The sequence below is a fragment of the Amphibalanus amphitrite genome, unplaced genomic scaffold, assembly GCF_019059575.1.
Source record: "Amphibalanus amphitrite isolate SeventyFive unplaced genomic scaffold, NRLGWU_Aamphi_draft 000068F_arrow, whole genome shotgun sequence".
NCBI lineage: Eukaryota > Metazoa > Arthropoda > Thecostraca > Balanomorpha > Balanidae > Amphibalanus > Amphibalanus amphitrite.
The window spans coordinates 584,101-600,060 of record NW_024881564.1 but is presented as its reverse complement, the minus strand read 5'-3'; the positions used below and the strand labels follow the sequence as shown (position 1 = coordinate 600,060).

Genomic DNA, 15,960 nt, shown 5'->3' with positions numbered 1-15,960 from the left:
TCGTTGGCTCGGTTTCCACTATGTCCATGGGGCCTTAAATGGAAATCAGCACAGACGACTCCTCTAATAGCTCTCGTTTGATAAGCGTTATGGACGCAGGCTCCTTGAGTTCTGCACAATTGTGAGAGGTTCATGACTCATCTTTCTCACCAAGGCGTATGATTATCAAAGCATGTATTACACAATCTTTGGAATAACATATTAGGGAGCCCGTGGACTCCCTGAGTAGCATCCACAGTCCGATGGCTGCAGCTGGACGACAGTTGTCATGGTTCATTTGTGGCTGATTCAAAGTCCCGCTTGAATCACTGAAAGCACTATCAGCATGGATCAAAACCCAGTCTCCCATTCCATCGGTGGGTCACCAATGTGTGGCATACGCCATCAATTAACAGCGATACAATTATTACATCGGACAGTATACAAAGGCACTGGTCACGAGCGCTTATTGCTCAGATTTTGATTAGATTCGATATCATTTGAGGCACTGGCACCGCGCGGGGGAGATACAAATTGAGCCGCGCATGCGAAACGAGTAAACAATGGTGTAGCAAAGTGGCCGCTGACACGAGGTTCGCCCGACGGACGTGGCTCGCTCCGGGACACCGCTGAGGTGGCTGGGGGAGGTGGTCGACCGCGCGGCGCCCCAGTCTGGCGCAGACGAGCCCTACTCCACCGCGTCCGCCTCCTTCAGGATCTCCCTGAAGCTGAACGGCGTGAAGAGGTAACCCTCGCCCTTGTAGAACTTGGACTGGAACTCCACCCTACCGAGCAGAAAGACAAGAGGAGCGTGTTAGAAATGAGTCAGGTAATTAACAGCAGAGTAAGAACGACGACAACATGCCTGAATCAAATCAACTTCAATGGCCTCCGAAAGAAATCCAAGCATATTCTTCTGTTTCTTATGGTGATTGGCGTTCATGCATTAGCTCGCTTCACAACTTACGACTTAGGACATTCTACACAAAATAAACGCATGGCACCACGTTAACATCCCCATTGCAGCGCATCAAATCGCTCACCAGTGCAGACGCAGCGTGTGCAGGAAGGCTGAGAGGCCCTCCATGACGATCAGGATGCTGACCGTCAGCGCCGCCCACATGGCGAAGATGGCAAACAGGATGACGCTGCCGTAGTACTCGGTGGTCAGCATGAAGCCGTTCACCAGGATCATGGTCCACAGCACCTCCGAAAGCTCTGTTGAGGGTCAGAGACGGAGTGGAACGGTCACAAAACTGTGGTGACTATCAGGACTCCATAGGATCGGACCGACAGGGCGCTAGCCAGTCCAGAACATTTATGGTGCCTGGACCGAGCGGCATGATGGCGGCTGAAAATTGGTCGGCAAACGACCTGGCTCGACAAAATATCCACGAGGTTAAATATTGCAGGAGCAAAACATTTATAATATCCAGCGTGCGCTCAGTAGCATTCGTTCGCCAGTGATACGGCACGGTGGAGACTTCGACCGAGTTTCAAACCATCAATATTTGCGGCTTAATAAATCAAGATAAGCACGGTAAAAAAATTGAGCAATTCAATTAGCCATGAATAATAAACAATAGGTGCTAAAAATAAGCACCGTAAAATAGAACGCAAAAGAACGAAAAGAACGAAAAAAAAAGAATTTCATATTTGTGGCTCCAGGGTAGAAGCGATCGATCAAATACTCACGGGAGTGTGCCAGTGAGAGCGCCCAGAGTCGGAGGTAGGAAGCCGTGTGTGAGATGGATCCGAGCACATACTCCACGGTGTGGATGGCCTGGTGGATGCAGACCTCGCTGAACTCCTCCTCCTCCTCGTGGGCGGCGGCCGGTGCGTCCGAGGTGCGCGGCTCGGCGGCCGTGTGCGGCAGCGGCGCCGCGCGCGCCGCTGCCTTCCGCTGTCGGTAGATGATGATGGGCTTCACCAACAGCATCCAGGGAATGCAGATGACGCCCAGCGCCAGCAGGCCGTACTGCAGCTCCCGCTGGCCGTCGAACAAGTAGCCTTGGCATCCACTTTTCGCATCATCTTCATCCACCTCGGCGTCACTGTCCTTCAGGAGAAACATGTTGATGAAGATGAGCAGCAGCGAGGGCGCGCAGTGGGCGCTGTAGCGGCCGTCGTAGGAGGCGCTGTACATGGACCACTTGAGCAGGCACAGCACACACAGCCAGCCGAACAGACACAGCAGGAACAGCATTTGCGGCAGGAACATGGTGAAGATGTCGGAGATCTGGCGGAAGTTGCTGTCGAACAGAGCGGGGGCGAGGAGGGTGACGGTCACTGCCCGGCGCACCGACCGGCCCGCGGCGGCCGGCAGTGTTGTCACGGCTCACAGCATCACCAAGTTGGCAGCAGGCAGCCGCCTGCTGCAAAATCCGGGCGGCAGCCCTGCCTGGCTCTAGCAGCTTAGGGAAGTCGGGCAAGCAGCTATTTAATACGTAGGCGGTAGGACGAAGAATATTCGGTTTAATTGTTACCCACTTCCTCGTGGAGTTTTGTGGAAAACAAATGAACTCCAAATTCCAGCCCCTTAAATAACTGTTCCCCTATATTTTGATAATCAGCCGCCAAATGAACGAGCCCTGGGTGCTAGCCTTCCCCAGCCCATCCCTCCCTGTCCCCTCCCCGGTAACTCACACATAGTTGAACACGGAGAGGGCCACGCCGAACACCATCTGCGCGACGCCCAGCAGCACCGACAGCTTCATCTTGAAGGCGTTCTGGTAGGTGACCTTGTTCTCGGTGATCTGCCAGACGGGATCGAAGCCGAACGGGTACGGGTCGCCGCGGTAGCACGAGGCGTTCTCCGGCGGCAGCATCAGCGTCTCGAGCTCAGTGCTGTTGATCTCCAGCTCGGTGAAGCCGATGCGCCACGACGAGCCGAAGATGTTGAGCGACTTGGAGAAGATGTCGTTGTAGATGATGCCCGTGTACATGGAGAAGATGCCCATCAGCAGGATGATGTACCGGCCGCCGAAGAAGATGGCAGCGATCTGACGGACGGGTCGAGGTCAGAGTACGATTAACCAAGACTGTCTCAATGAGCACGTCATCCGCAGCAGCCGATCTTTGTGACCGTACGGCGCAGCCATCCAGATCCAGCCGTATACACAAGTATGAATCTGAACGGTCCCGTACCTACATCATGCCGCACGTCCAGACATATTTACGTCACATGAGCCAGCAATACTTGTCAAAGCTCTCCTGAGTCCAATAACACTTAATACTGTACCTCCCTTAATATACTATATAATACCTTAATATACTAATATAATACCTCCCTCCCCACACCACCAACAGAACCATGGCCTCTCATCACCACCAGCAGTCCGTTGCCTACCTCGTTGTCGATGCGTTTGGCGCCCAGTTTGCGCTCGTTGAGCACCATCCAGAGGGCGAACAGCGCCATGATGCAGCCGTGCCCGAGGTCGCCGAACATGACCCCGAACAGGAACGGGAACGTGATCACCGTGTACGGCGCTGGAGGGCACACAGAGAGCCGCGGCGGGCGTTAGTTGGATTATGCTGGCGATAATCTTCCTAATTTTCGACGATTATTTTCCATCGGCCCATCAGCCCAAGTACATGGTACGTTCATGGTCCAAACGGCCATCCCACCACCGCTAACGGTGGCCTACCAGCCTCCCATAGGTGTCCCACCATTCCCACCTACAACCTACAGGCGTGTCCCACCGCCCCAGCACCAACGGCATCCCACCGTCTCCCGCCAGCCATAGACATACCATCGTCTCCCATCACGACAAGCCACCGTCTACCAGCATCCCTGACCGCCACCCACCGGGGTTCATCCCAGCTCCCCCCCCCCCACCTGACCCCGTCACCCACAGGGGTTCATCCCTCCCCCCCCCCCACCTGACCCCGTCACCCACCGGCGTTTATCCCTCCCCCCCCCCCACCTGACCCCGTCACCCACCGGGGTTCATCCCCCCCCCCACCTGACCCCGTCACCCACCGGGGTTCATCTCGCGGTAGTTGGCCACGCCGTACGCGTCCACCAGCGTCTGGAAGCCGTTGGTAAACTTGTTGGTGCGGTTGAAGGTGGGCGGCGCCTCGCTCGTGGGGATCCGGTTCATCACCGGGCTGAGGCTGGAGCCAGCCCGCTCCGAGCCGCGCCGCAGCGCCAGCTGGACGGCACTGACGTCATCCACCGCGATCCAGCACTCAGCGATCAGACACTTTTGCGTCACGTCCAGGTTGAAGAGGTTCAGCGTGTGGTAGATGGCCTTGATCTTGCGCACCTTGATGAACCAGATGCGGATGTTCTTGGCGGCGGCCACCAGCACGCGCTGCCGGTGGTCCTGCGTCTGCGCCAGCACCTGCGGAATGGGAGAGCTGGTCACTGCACACGCGCTGGCAATGGGAGAGGAGGTTAGGACACGCGCTGTCGGTGGTCCTGGCTTTGCGCCAGAGCCTGAGGAGGGCCGCGGGAGAGGGTTGGAGGACACACAGCGCACTGTCGCTACTGGACAATAATAACGCAAAAGCCACAGACTTAGCACTGACTGTCTCTTTGTCACATCAGTTTTTTTATTCGTGAATAAAAGTAAACTAGAATTTAGAAACCAGAAAGCAATAATCATCATTAACGAATGCCGTTCTCAGAAAAACCACACGTCAATTTCCTAAAAAAAAAACTATTTCTACAATTTGAATCCTTTTTCAAGTGTTTGATGGGTAGTCAAACATTTCGAATACAATTTTATCAACATTAACCAATAATTAAACGTAGTCACCAACTTCAGACCGCTAGCCAACCCTATCCCCTTGTCTTCCAATACGAATTCAAATGCCCCCCCCCCCCCAACACACACACACACTGAACTAACCGTGTTGAGGTCCTCGATGCGGGTCAGCACGCCCGTCTTCATCTCGCGGCGCTCCGTCGGTGTCTCCGGGCACGGGTAGACGGTGGCGCGGAAACCCTCCGAGATCTTCTTCACACGAGACTTGAGCTGGTCACCTTGGAAGAAGGCGATGTAGACGTTCTTGTTTACCATCTCACCCTGTCGACCGCCGGGCGGGGTCAGGTCAGGTGAGGCCGGGATAGGTCGGGTCAGGTCACGGCGTCGGATGAACGCTGAGAGAAAGGTCATGTGGACTCGTTGGTGGTTCATGCCCAAGCTACCATCCCCTCACGATGGTGCGGGACTGACGAGACAGCTCTTTCTCGCAACCCCTCCCTCCCCCTGGGAAAACCCCAGTAAAGCCATATCATTTTCTCCAAATCTCCGAACAGAATAGCCACCCTAGCAGCGATATAAAAATATACCTTTCGATATTTCACTACAACAATAATGAATTGCAGGTGATTTGCGATCGACTTATGATATGACATCAGTTGCTAGTTAACCCAAAACAGACCACGTCTATCTCAGGTCATCTAGGTCACCTTAACACCGCACCCACATCACAACTCGTTTCCGCCCAACTGCACGCTGAAAAGGACGGTTCAAGGACAGTGGTTTCTCTGTCCACCCAGCTGCAGTGCTGCGGCTCTGTTGATCTCGGACACACACCAGCCAGGCCTGACACAACAAAAAGGGCCCGGCGGTCTGTTTATCGTTGAGTGTCTATTGCTGAGCGGCTGGCTCAACAAGGTCACCGCTGATAGAGCAGGCAGCACGGCACGGTGTAACGGAAGGCTTACGCGACTCGCCGCAAGTGGTAACACCAGAAATATCATCTGTGGAATTCCTGGCGTATACACATCAGCATACCCTATATCCTGAACGAACCCTAGAAGCACCCTAGCTGTTCAAAATATCTTATTTTTAATACACACAATCTTCAGCATCACAACTGACGTAAATTTAGTAAAGCTATTTTTTCAGCGATACAAAATTTAGCAATGCTCATCAGATTTCAAGTAAAACCATCGCATCAGCCCGTAGCTAACGATAACGTCACGTGCCGTTGTAATAACGTCATGATGTCGTCACTCACCGACACGGGGTCCTCGAGCGGCTCCTCGATCTCGGCCTGACGCAGGAAGACGTTTCCGCGGCAGGCGCGCCACAGCATCAGCTCGAAGGCGTGCACTCGCTCCCGCTTAATCACACCGGCGACGAAGCTGTAGAGAAATAATGCGTTAGGAAACGTGTAAGCTCATGTGTGGTTAGCATACAGATGAGAAGGACGAAGCAAATGAAATTGGGAATCAAGAGTGAAGGGTCAGAGGGGGCGCTGGGATACGAGAGTCGAAGACAAGGAAGTTAAGTACCTACAAAAAAAGACCGTAATAGATTCGTGGAAAAAACACAGTAACTTTACATGTGTTTGAAAAATGAGCAAGTAAATAAAAAAAACTTAGAATAACATCAGAGCTGCAAGGGATTGGTCAGTAAAGACTAAAGAGCCATTTCTCGTCCCTCGAAGATTCGTGGGGTAGCCCAGCGGTGACATCGGACCCGACAGGAACAGCTGACCACAAGCCACCCTTCACCGAGCGGTCAGAAAAACAGCGTGTCCAGTTACAGAGTGCACTGCGAGGTCTTTGGTGGAGGGTTGGAGACAGGGCGTGAGGTGGGATACTGGATAGTTTGTTCGGACTCAGGTGGCTATAATTGCCAGGTCTATAGTCAAACGGCCACAAGAAAGGCGAGCGGTACGTGAATGTAACTAAAAGTGGCGCGTTGACGATAGCGGTAAATTACCCAAATAAAAAATAGAGAGAAATACGATAAATCATGCGTAACCAGTATCGCAACTTTATTCTCAAGTCGGCCCTAAAAAAACAGCCGAAGCTGCCATAGCTACAAATACAAAATCATCATAGCATCTGGATCGACCCGTAACCATTAATCATTGAAATCATGAACAGCACCAATCCAGCTAGCTACTGCGGTGTCTTACTTGAGCTGGCCGGAGGCGCCCTGTCTGCCGACCTCATCGTTAGCCACCAGCGATTGCTGGATGCCCTCCTGCACGTGCTGGGTCTCCTTCTGTGGAGAGAGGGTCGGTGACGGTCAGAGGAGGGCTGGATACGAGCGAGAGTGAGCTTAGTTATGCGGATGCGAAATAGTAGGAAGAAATGGAAATTCAAAGGAGGGAAAGCACAGCGGAAAAATATATCGCTGTGAAAAGCGGTATTGTGCGATATCATCTGAGAAAATGAAAAGTGGGCACTGAGCGACAAAAGATACGACACGTCCCTTACAAGCTGACCGCGTGGACCCCGAATTCACGGACACAACTTTGGCCAGTCAGACAGTTGAGCCTCCATCCCGTAGACCGGGTGTTGTGACGGATCAGCCAATCGACACGTGTCAATCTGTATGTTTCAGCCAGGGCTCTAGCCTCTAGCAGTTGTTGATCAAAATGCTTCATAGGTATTTCCGTGTAAAAATGTTTCGCTGAAACGATCAATTAATGGTTGTCATTGCCGATGAATTCTGGTCATGTCTTTGATCTGGCAATATTTCGCCGACATAGCCTGGCGGCTCCTTTTTATTGAAACATCGTTGATACTCGCTGGGCACCACAGCTAAGAAAACTCGCAACGCACGGTGGAAAAGTACACAGACGTTATCAGCGTGATAACGCCAGTGTTCGTCTCGTGCTTTGACGTATCTGAGCACTTAAGACATCGAGACGCTAAGACGACAGGGCTTTCCGCTCTCTGCCGACCGACCACTCGACCTCAGATCAGCGCCAGCGAGATAACGGTCCCGATAGCGGCGACCGACCGAGGTCACCAGCGCTGAGATCCCGAGTATCCGCTGGGCAGAAATAATGATGATGCATGTTCTTTTACTTGAAAGAATCTACAGCGAGACGAGAGTTACATGAGAGCGGCAATAAGAATTCGAGTATATCGTAAATGCGGTTAAAAGGGAAAAGAAATCGAAAACGAAATCATCGCTTTAACTTAACTTTTACTATTACACCTCACATTCCGCTTGTCTACCAGAACATAAAAAGTGCAGAAAATACTTTGGCCGTGTCGTTAACATCAGTTGTGTAGTTAACAACAAACAATGCCAGCATTAGCAATGCTTTATAACAGGCTCGCTATCTCACTTCTACGGGGCTATAATTCGATCGAGCCCTCATTGACGTCTAGATCAATGTTCGATCATATTTTGCAAGTGCATACATGGTTGTGGTGTTTGTTAATGGTGCCTTACCTCATCGAAAAAGTGCTGAGCCTTGAGCAGGATATGTTTGAGCTCTGTAAGCTCCAGGTAGTTCTTCTTCAGAGTTTCTGAATTGCCATTGACTTCCTTCAGTTCATTTTCCAGCTTCTCAAAGGAAGCCTGAAAGCCAAAAAATAAACAGATTGATCATTTGGATAATAAAGTAAATGCTGAAATCAGTAGTCAAAACGGAAAAAATATGCGGACGTCAGACAAACCACAGCTAAAAACGCATCACCATTCATTGTGGCAGGGCTAGCTGCATTGTGAAGTTCTAGTTAACACCACATGATATGCCACATGCCAAGCTGATCATATTCCTATCCTCATGCATGTCGATACCTACCTATTTTTCTAGCTGCACAGACACTGTCGTAATCAAAGGTCAGAATCGTGTGCAACCCACCTCCAGGTCAATCATCTCCCTGGGCTGAGGAGCCTCGGGGCTCTCGCCGGTGTCCAGCATGGGAATTTCGTCCTTGTTGATCTCACGCTCAAAGTACTTGAGCTTGCGTTCCATTTCATCGCACCGACGAACTTCGTTCACAAACTTGCGTTGGAACGCGTTCACGTTCGGGTTGAGCTGTATAGTGGAAGGAAAGACAAGTTATGAGACTCAGAAATGTAAATGAACATTGCTTATAGAATACCTAGTTAAAAGGCAGATGCAGAAGAGTTGAAGCACAATAAAGCTTTTCTCCAGAATGTTTTACAAGGTGTTTATATTTTAGAATATGGGCTGCATACCTACATCACTCTGTGCTGTCTTTGATAAATGTCATTTACTGGCTATGATGGCATTAATCACACACAACACCCTCTGACTTCTCCATCATCTCACTTAGAACTGTTGAGCAATACTCACATCTCTGAACTGGACAGCCCCCAGCTCTCCGAGCTCTGAGACACAGTTGTAGACTGCCTCTGTCTGCAGGAAGAGCTGGTAGAGCTCCATGTGCTCACTCTTGAACAGGCCCCAGTCCATGGCTGGCAACTGACAAAAGACACAGAGTTGGCTGGGTGTTAGGCATGGAATATACAGCTACCTACAGTCATACAAAATGGCTCTGTAAAAATAATGATGTATTTTATTAGAAGCAATGACTTACAGCATAAGAAAACTCCTGTATCTCATAAACTCAACAGGATAGGAGTGGTGCAGATTTAAAATAATCAATAGTTCAAGCTTATTGAATGATTGCCAACAAAGGTTTAAAATGTAGGTATAAAATGAATTGACTTTTGCAAGGCAGTTTTAAACCAAAAGTCTTCCATGCTTTATTTCTGAAAAAAAAAACATTTTCTGATACTTTAATCACATTTCTCTCAGTAAATCCCATTTTGATTTACCAGTGATTTAAAAATTAGCCAGGGACCTGAAGCCATTATTATAAAACAAAATTTGAGCCAGCTGCAATTTTTTTCCTATCTCTGAGCCAATTTGTAGCCAAAAAAGGAGCTGGACTTTAATTTCTGATTTAATATGTGATTGAAAACTAGCGTGATTTCAAGGCTCAGCGACCTATAAGATATGAACCGCCTGTGCTCAATTTTCACTTGCAGTTGATGGCTCAATTTTAGCTTGAAATTATGGCTTCAGCTCATGAATCATAACTAATTGACCAGGTGAAAGAGTCCCGTTCCAAGTGATAATGATGCACCATAAGGCATAAGCAGACGTAGGCGGCGGAACGGGGAGAGCACCGGTGCACCGTGCCCCCCTTTGATATTGGCATTCAGTAGCGGCGGAACACCTTCAATTAAGGGGGCACTGCCAACTTTTGGTCCCATTCTTTCCATGCAACGCCCATAGGGCTAATGTAATGTTAAAATACCAAAATCAAAGGGGGCCACGCCACGGTGCCCCGGTGCCCTCCCTGTTCCGCCGCCTATGTTGGCATTTTAACATCAGCCCTATGGGCATTACATGGAAAGAATGGGACCAAACGTTGGCAGTGCCCCCCAAGGTGTTCCAACGCTACTGTAAGCAGACAAATAATAATGTGAAGCAGACAGACCAGAGATGGTAGGTATGTTTGAATCAAATTATCAATTGATAAGTGTTTGAATGGACAACATATATTCAATTTTGATAATTTTCAGTTAATTTTAGACAATTGCAAGCATATGATGGACCAGGACCAACTAATTTGAATAAATTAAAAATACATGTTTTCAGGCAAATATTCAATTCTGATTCAATGAATTGTCTGAACCATGCATAAAGCAATCCATAAATTACCTTTTAGACCGTTTGTCTTGAAAAATTACACCATGCAAAAACTATTCCCTAGTACTCCTATTCGAAGGTGGGCAAGATCACACCAAAAGAGCCGACGGGCCCGCAACCACAACAGACACAGAGCGAGTTCTCATCCACTTTGCTTCAAGATGTTTGTTATCTTTTTTATCGGTGTCATATGACTGTGGATTATAGATGTCGCCCCAGGCGCTTCGTGTTCTCATGTGACCCTCGAGCTATTAACGCTAGCTGTCAAGCAGGTGCTGCCACCTGTCAATCGTTTGAGAAAATGCGACTGTGAGAGCCAGGCACAGGAGCGTTGCTTGAGCTCTTCATCTCGAGTTGGTGGAAAATGAAATCGGCCCTTTCCCATTTCCCTACCGAAGAAGGCGAGTGTGAACCCAAGGCAAATGCTCTAGCCGTTTTTACATTAAATTAAATTTGACAAAAGGGCATTTTGAGAATTTGACCTAAGGTGAAGGTCATCACCTAACCGAGGTCACTCATATTGTAACCTAAATCATGCATGAGCATCACATTACATTTTAGACTGACGCCCCTGTCACTAGCTGACAATGGCGCCCCCTCTCAAGGGGAAAAGTCGCCTCCTCGAGCACCACTACCCTATCGCTGATCTCTGGCTACGCCACTGCCCCCTCCCCTGTGGTTTTTCCTGAATATCAAGAAAACGGCGGGTCGCAGCGCCGCCAAATTTTCAGTACCTTCCCGGGCATCAATTTGACACCTTCACACAAAATCTCAAGTCTTATGTTATCTTAGGTCAGGAGTTATTGAGGTCAAACTGAGGTCATTTTCGAGCAAAGATAAGCAACAAAAAAACATGAAATCTTTAAACGCTCACAAAATCTACAGTTACCAAGCAAATTCAAAGTTCTTTATATGATCATGTAGACAAAAGGCGGCGCTACAAAACTGCTATCTCGGATTTTCGAAATTTTGGGTTTTTGACCCCCAAAAAATTAAAAAAATTGATTTATTTAAACGATTTTTTTTTTCTGAATTTCGAAAAACGGAATATTTGTGATAGTCCCTGCGCTGTTCTACATACCAAATTTAAGATCGAGCGTCGAGATCTCCTTTCTTGGCCAAGTTATAGCGATAAAACTTTCAAAATTAATGACGTCAAATGTTTGAACTCAATTTTTAGCAATTCTAGACCACGTAGCGCAAAACAAAGACTGCCATTGAACTTCCTGTGACGAGCTGCATCGAATCGATACCCATCTTATGCAAAAATATCAACTTTGAAATTTGACCTAATTTGGACTGACCTTGACCTGACCTTGACCTGACCTTCACCAGAACATAATCTTAACTGACCCCAAAGGCTGCCTGACCCACATAATCGTATTTAGCATATAAAATGGACCATAAAACATGCATCACATGATAGGTATTTTCATATTGTGACCCTCAGTGACCTGACCTCTGTGACCTGACCTGGTATCAGTGACCTCAAATAGCAAAATATGTGTTTGAAGAACATTTCCCCGGCGATGATTTTCAATGAAATGCATTTTATTCGATTTTACAACGCATTTCTTGAAATGCCTGTAAACGGTGAAAATTCTTTGAGCTGACCTGTGACGTCATCGGTTTGACCTAGGTCAATGAAATTTAGTCACAAGGTAGTCCCCTGATGGGGCTATCCAACACCGTTTGCCGCTTGTCACTATGTTGCGTGGTTCTCGAGATCTTAGGGGGGGGGCGCAAATTGCCCCCCCCCCCCAGCAGTTGCTCGGCAGACCCCAACGGGGCGCGGGTTAAGGGGCGGCATTTCTTATTTTGAAGGGCAACAGCATCACTATGAAGGACAGCACTTAGCTTGCATGTGCGTGCTGCATCTTAGTCTAGAGGGGGCGGCGACAGGGTCGGCAAATGGCCGTCACTGGGTCGGCATTCTCCGTGACTGGGTCGGCAATTGCCGACCCAGTTAACATGTTAAAATACGCCCTGTGTCTCGCTCAATACCTTAACTGAACAATATAGCAAAAAACACTGTTTTCCATGTTTTTGTCACCTCTTTACCCGACGGCAATAATGCATCACAATTAAGCCACTTTTGGAATGTAATAGGCATACATTTCTACATGTGAAAATGGTACGAGCGTTTTACAAACCAGGTGACGGCGGGGCGTTTTGTGAATTTTACAATGTCTGCTTGTAGCGGCATATCTGATAAATCAACAAACGTGGCACAGTCATTTAGCACTGCTTTTGGTAGACCATAAACTAGTCGTGCTTACCGAATGCATCTCAGGCCAAAGTGACAACTGAACAGTCAAATATTGTCGTTTTTATGACAGATATTTATTTAACCCTCGCACGACCAGGCCATTTCTGATAACACGAACGACCAGGGGGGGGGTTGTTACGACCCCCCCCCCTGGCGTTTCGAAACGGAAGGTCGTAGAGCTTAGCGGAAAAAACCAACAGATTGCTCTCAACGAGATCTCGCGATTGGTGGTATATTTTTTGGTCCTAGGTCAACATTTGACCTACTTATGACCGGTCAAAGGTCAAATTTTCCGAAAAAAAATCAAACTTTTTCAACTTTCCGCGGCGATTGCGGCAAAACGGTGGGAGATATCGACTTGAAACCTTCACTATCGTGTTCCTTGATCAATTCTCTATCGTTTGATATGTACTTCGTTTCCCTAGCTCTAAAAATGGCGCGTTGGGAGCGCCGGAAGTCGGCAAGGTCACAGTCGGCGGCAGAAATTCGAAAAATCAAAATTTAAATTTTTGAAATCTGATTGTATTTTTGGATTTGGGAGGTCCATTTGCTCCCTATAGAAGCTAATATTGCTGCATATTCCCATTGAGGTGACAAGAATTAGCAAAATAGTGGTTCGGGCGCTTTTCAAAAATAGTACCGGACGCTGTTCCTCTTGTGACGTCATAGCTCCGTGACCTGACCTGACCCGGTCAATTTTCTTGCACCACACGATAGCCAATGCTTGCCCCAACATGCATGGGAAGTTTCATCATGATCCATCAAACAATGTGGGTATCACCGGCAGAAAACCTAGGGATTCGGCGCACACGTTTGGTAACTGTCGACCGGAGGCTGTACCTCTTATGACGTCATAACTCCGTGACCTGACATGACCCGATCAATTTTTTTTCGGCAAAAGATGCGCAAAGGTTGCCCCAGAGGGTATTGAAAATTTCAGCCCGCTACGACAAGCCGTTTAGCGTGCACTTCGAAAAAACCTCAGGGGGGGGTTGATACAACCCCCCCCCCCTAGGCGTTCTAGGGTTAAGAAATATCATAAAATCAAGTTTTTTGCTATAAAATCAGCTTATGATAATGGCGCCCAGCAAACTTAATCAGCATTTTGCTTCCACAGTACATGTTTCACCTGTAATATTTATAAAAGCAAGGACACAAGTACAACTGTGTCGTAAATAAGGGCATGGGGCATTCTACCTACCCTGGGCGTCTTACACGGTTCTCCCATACCAACTCTGATGGAACACTGCAGGGGTGCCGAGCCCAGCGCGGGCCTCGAATACAGTACGGGATAACCTCAAAAAAGGATTTTCGCTTTATTTTCGCCTTAGGTGCATTACCTGATCAGCTTCCACAAACATAAACGCGCTGGCTAAATGCTCCTGTTCCAGTGATTAACCCATTACTACTGCATTGGTGTGTGTGTGTGGGGGGGGGGGGGCGAATAGGCCCCTACCCAGGCATCGGTAGGATTGTGATTGCAGGATTGCAAAATCCTGATTGCATTCCCTTTTGGTGGATTGCACCTGGATTTGAAATCCATTCCAAAAAACAGGATTTGATTGCGGATTGGATTGCATCATACTTCTACCTTTTGCAATCCAATCCGGATTGTGTTTGATTAGTGCTCTAAAATGGTTTGTTGCGATTGAAAATTATGAAATCGGCTTCATCGGCTTAACGTACTTTGCCATCAATGGCTTTACATCGAAACTTGAAATAATTTAAACGCTTTTAATTTAAACGCTTAAAATAATATACGCTGATGAACTACATAGAAAGGGCAAAATTACGTATTTTAGGGCGAGTTTTAAAAATATAAAACACTGGTTGGGTAGAGCTTTAAATGTTGGGGTGTTTGAGGCAAAAAATATTTCCCATAAAATACTTGTGCCTTAGATAGAAATTACTTGCAAGACTAGGTACTAGAAATGGATGATTTGGGGATGGAGGCACGGCCCTATGCCCCCCTCCCTCCCCCAAATCCACTAGTGCACATAATAATACAACAGGATTGCAAAAAAGGATTGCGGATTTGATCACAATCCAAGTGAAAAAAGGGGATTGCGGGTAGGAATGCAATCCACTTCGGCACTAGGAATGTGGATTGGGAATGCAATCCTTTTAAAAAGGATTTTACCGATGCCTGCCCCTACCTGTAGATTTGTTTGCTCTCGACGGAAAACGCCTTAAGTTAGGGGCTCGAAATTTGGTTAGTTTTCCTTGCCATTCATTGGGTACGTTGTGTCAAATTTTTGAGTTTCTAGCTTGTGCAGAGGCGTCTCCAGGACGAGTTTCTCGGGGGTAGTTTTAGCTCAGCTTTGACTGTTTCGACATTTGCCGCTAAGCAGCGACTTACTTCGGTTTGTACTGGTGATCAGTGGCACCACCCGTCATATGTATGCACCTAAAGACTATATGACGTCATTTTACAATCAAAATATTGGAATAGGCGGATCCAGGTACCTGAGGAAGGGGGAAGCAATATCAATGTACTGCCCCCCGTCTTAGCGCGCCTGAATCCGCCTATGCTTAACGAAAACGAGTATTTTGTGCTCACGTTGCATATTTTACATGATATATGACACATTATGTCATAAGACACATGATATAGGTACCATGACAAAAACTCAAAAATCATCCCAAGCTAGCTTACCTGAACCCGCCTATGATTTTTTAGAAATATCCAAAATACCGGAATATATTTATATGAAGGTCCAGTCCATGAAGAAGGGAACCCTGAGGCCTGAATGTGAACAACTTTTTCGACGAAAAATCGCCGAACGTGACCTAAGTTTGACCTCTTTAGCTCGTGAGCTGAGATGGATGACCTGGGATGGGACCTATTTTGTTCAGGAGTTGTGTAAAATTGATGTCCGGAGAGGTACTGAAAGTTTCAAGTCGAAATTTGCAGCTGTTTCTGAGTTAATCTGCGAAAAACCAGAGGGACCCTCCCCCCCTTCCCCCCCAATGGATCGCGGGTAAGATTCCACGGACGGCGCAGCCATAGATAGAGTCTGCGCGTGCATCCAGCATCCAGTTCTGTATTAAAAAGGACACACTAAAAAACAAATGCTGTCATATCCTTTTTTCATTCAAAACAAGCACATGAATAGAGCGAATAATGCAGCAGTGAGCAGCATTTTGACTCAGCATTCCAAAGTCACCACCTCAATATCAATGTGTTCCTCTAGTTCGGTTCACTGGAAACGCCAGCACTCAAAAGATCGTATGAGTATCGGAACTTCCACTTGAAACACCAGAAATCCACCCGCGGTTTCATTCCAGCCTGCCCCGCGCGCTCCGAGCCTGCCGGG

The 15,960-nt window shown here is 48.0% G+C and overlaps 1 protein-coding gene across 3 annotated transcripts; it reads right to left on the bottom strand.

Annotated features, from left to right (window-relative positions):
* Positions 1-159: 159 nt before the first annotated feature.
* Positions 160-10,938, bottom strand: LOC122378940 (V-type proton ATPase 116 kDa subunit a1-like). Of its 3 annotated transcripts, none has more exons than XM_043360653.1 (13): positions 10,387-10,938; positions 9,010-9,138; positions 8,551-8,727; positions 8,136-8,264; positions 6,862-6,950; positions 5,953-6,079; positions 4,836-5,012; positions 3,962-4,325; positions 3,329-3,468; positions 2,626-2,981; positions 1,675-2,231; positions 1,023-1,197; positions 160-764 (listed from the first exon to the last, which is right to left on the bottom strand). In XM_043360653.1, exons 2-13 carry the CDS (start codon positions 9,127-9,129, stop codon positions 668-670), a joined length of 2,508 nt encoding a protein of 835 aa, XP_043216588.1. In that variant the 5' UTR covers positions 9,130-9,138; positions 10,387-10,938; the 3' UTR covers positions 160-667. The 3 variants fall into 3 exon arrangements, with proteins under 3 accessions (XP_043216588.1, XP_043216590.1, XP_043216589.1); XM_043360655.1 differs by having other exon boundaries at positions 6,862-6,947; positions 10,387-10,542; XM_043360654.1 differs by lacking the exon at positions 10,387-10,938 and adding an exon at positions 9,254-9,577.
* Positions 10,939-15,960: the final 5,022 nt, after the last annotated feature.

Bases quoted from the DNA above. Each gene is read 5' to 3' on its own strand.
- LOC122378940 (XM_043360653.1), bottom strand. From the start codon at position 9,129: ATGGACTGGGGCCTGTTCAAGAGTGAGCACATGGAGCTCTACCAGCTC. The intron at 8,265-8,550 runs GTGGGTTGCACA...TTTGGCTTTCAG, and splicing joins GGGAGATGATTGACCTGGAG to GCTTCCTTTGAGAAGCTGGA. The intron at 4,326-4,835 runs GTTAGTTCAGTG...CCCATTCCGCAG, and splicing joins GCATCGAGGACCTCAACACG to GTGCTGGCGCAGACGCAGGA.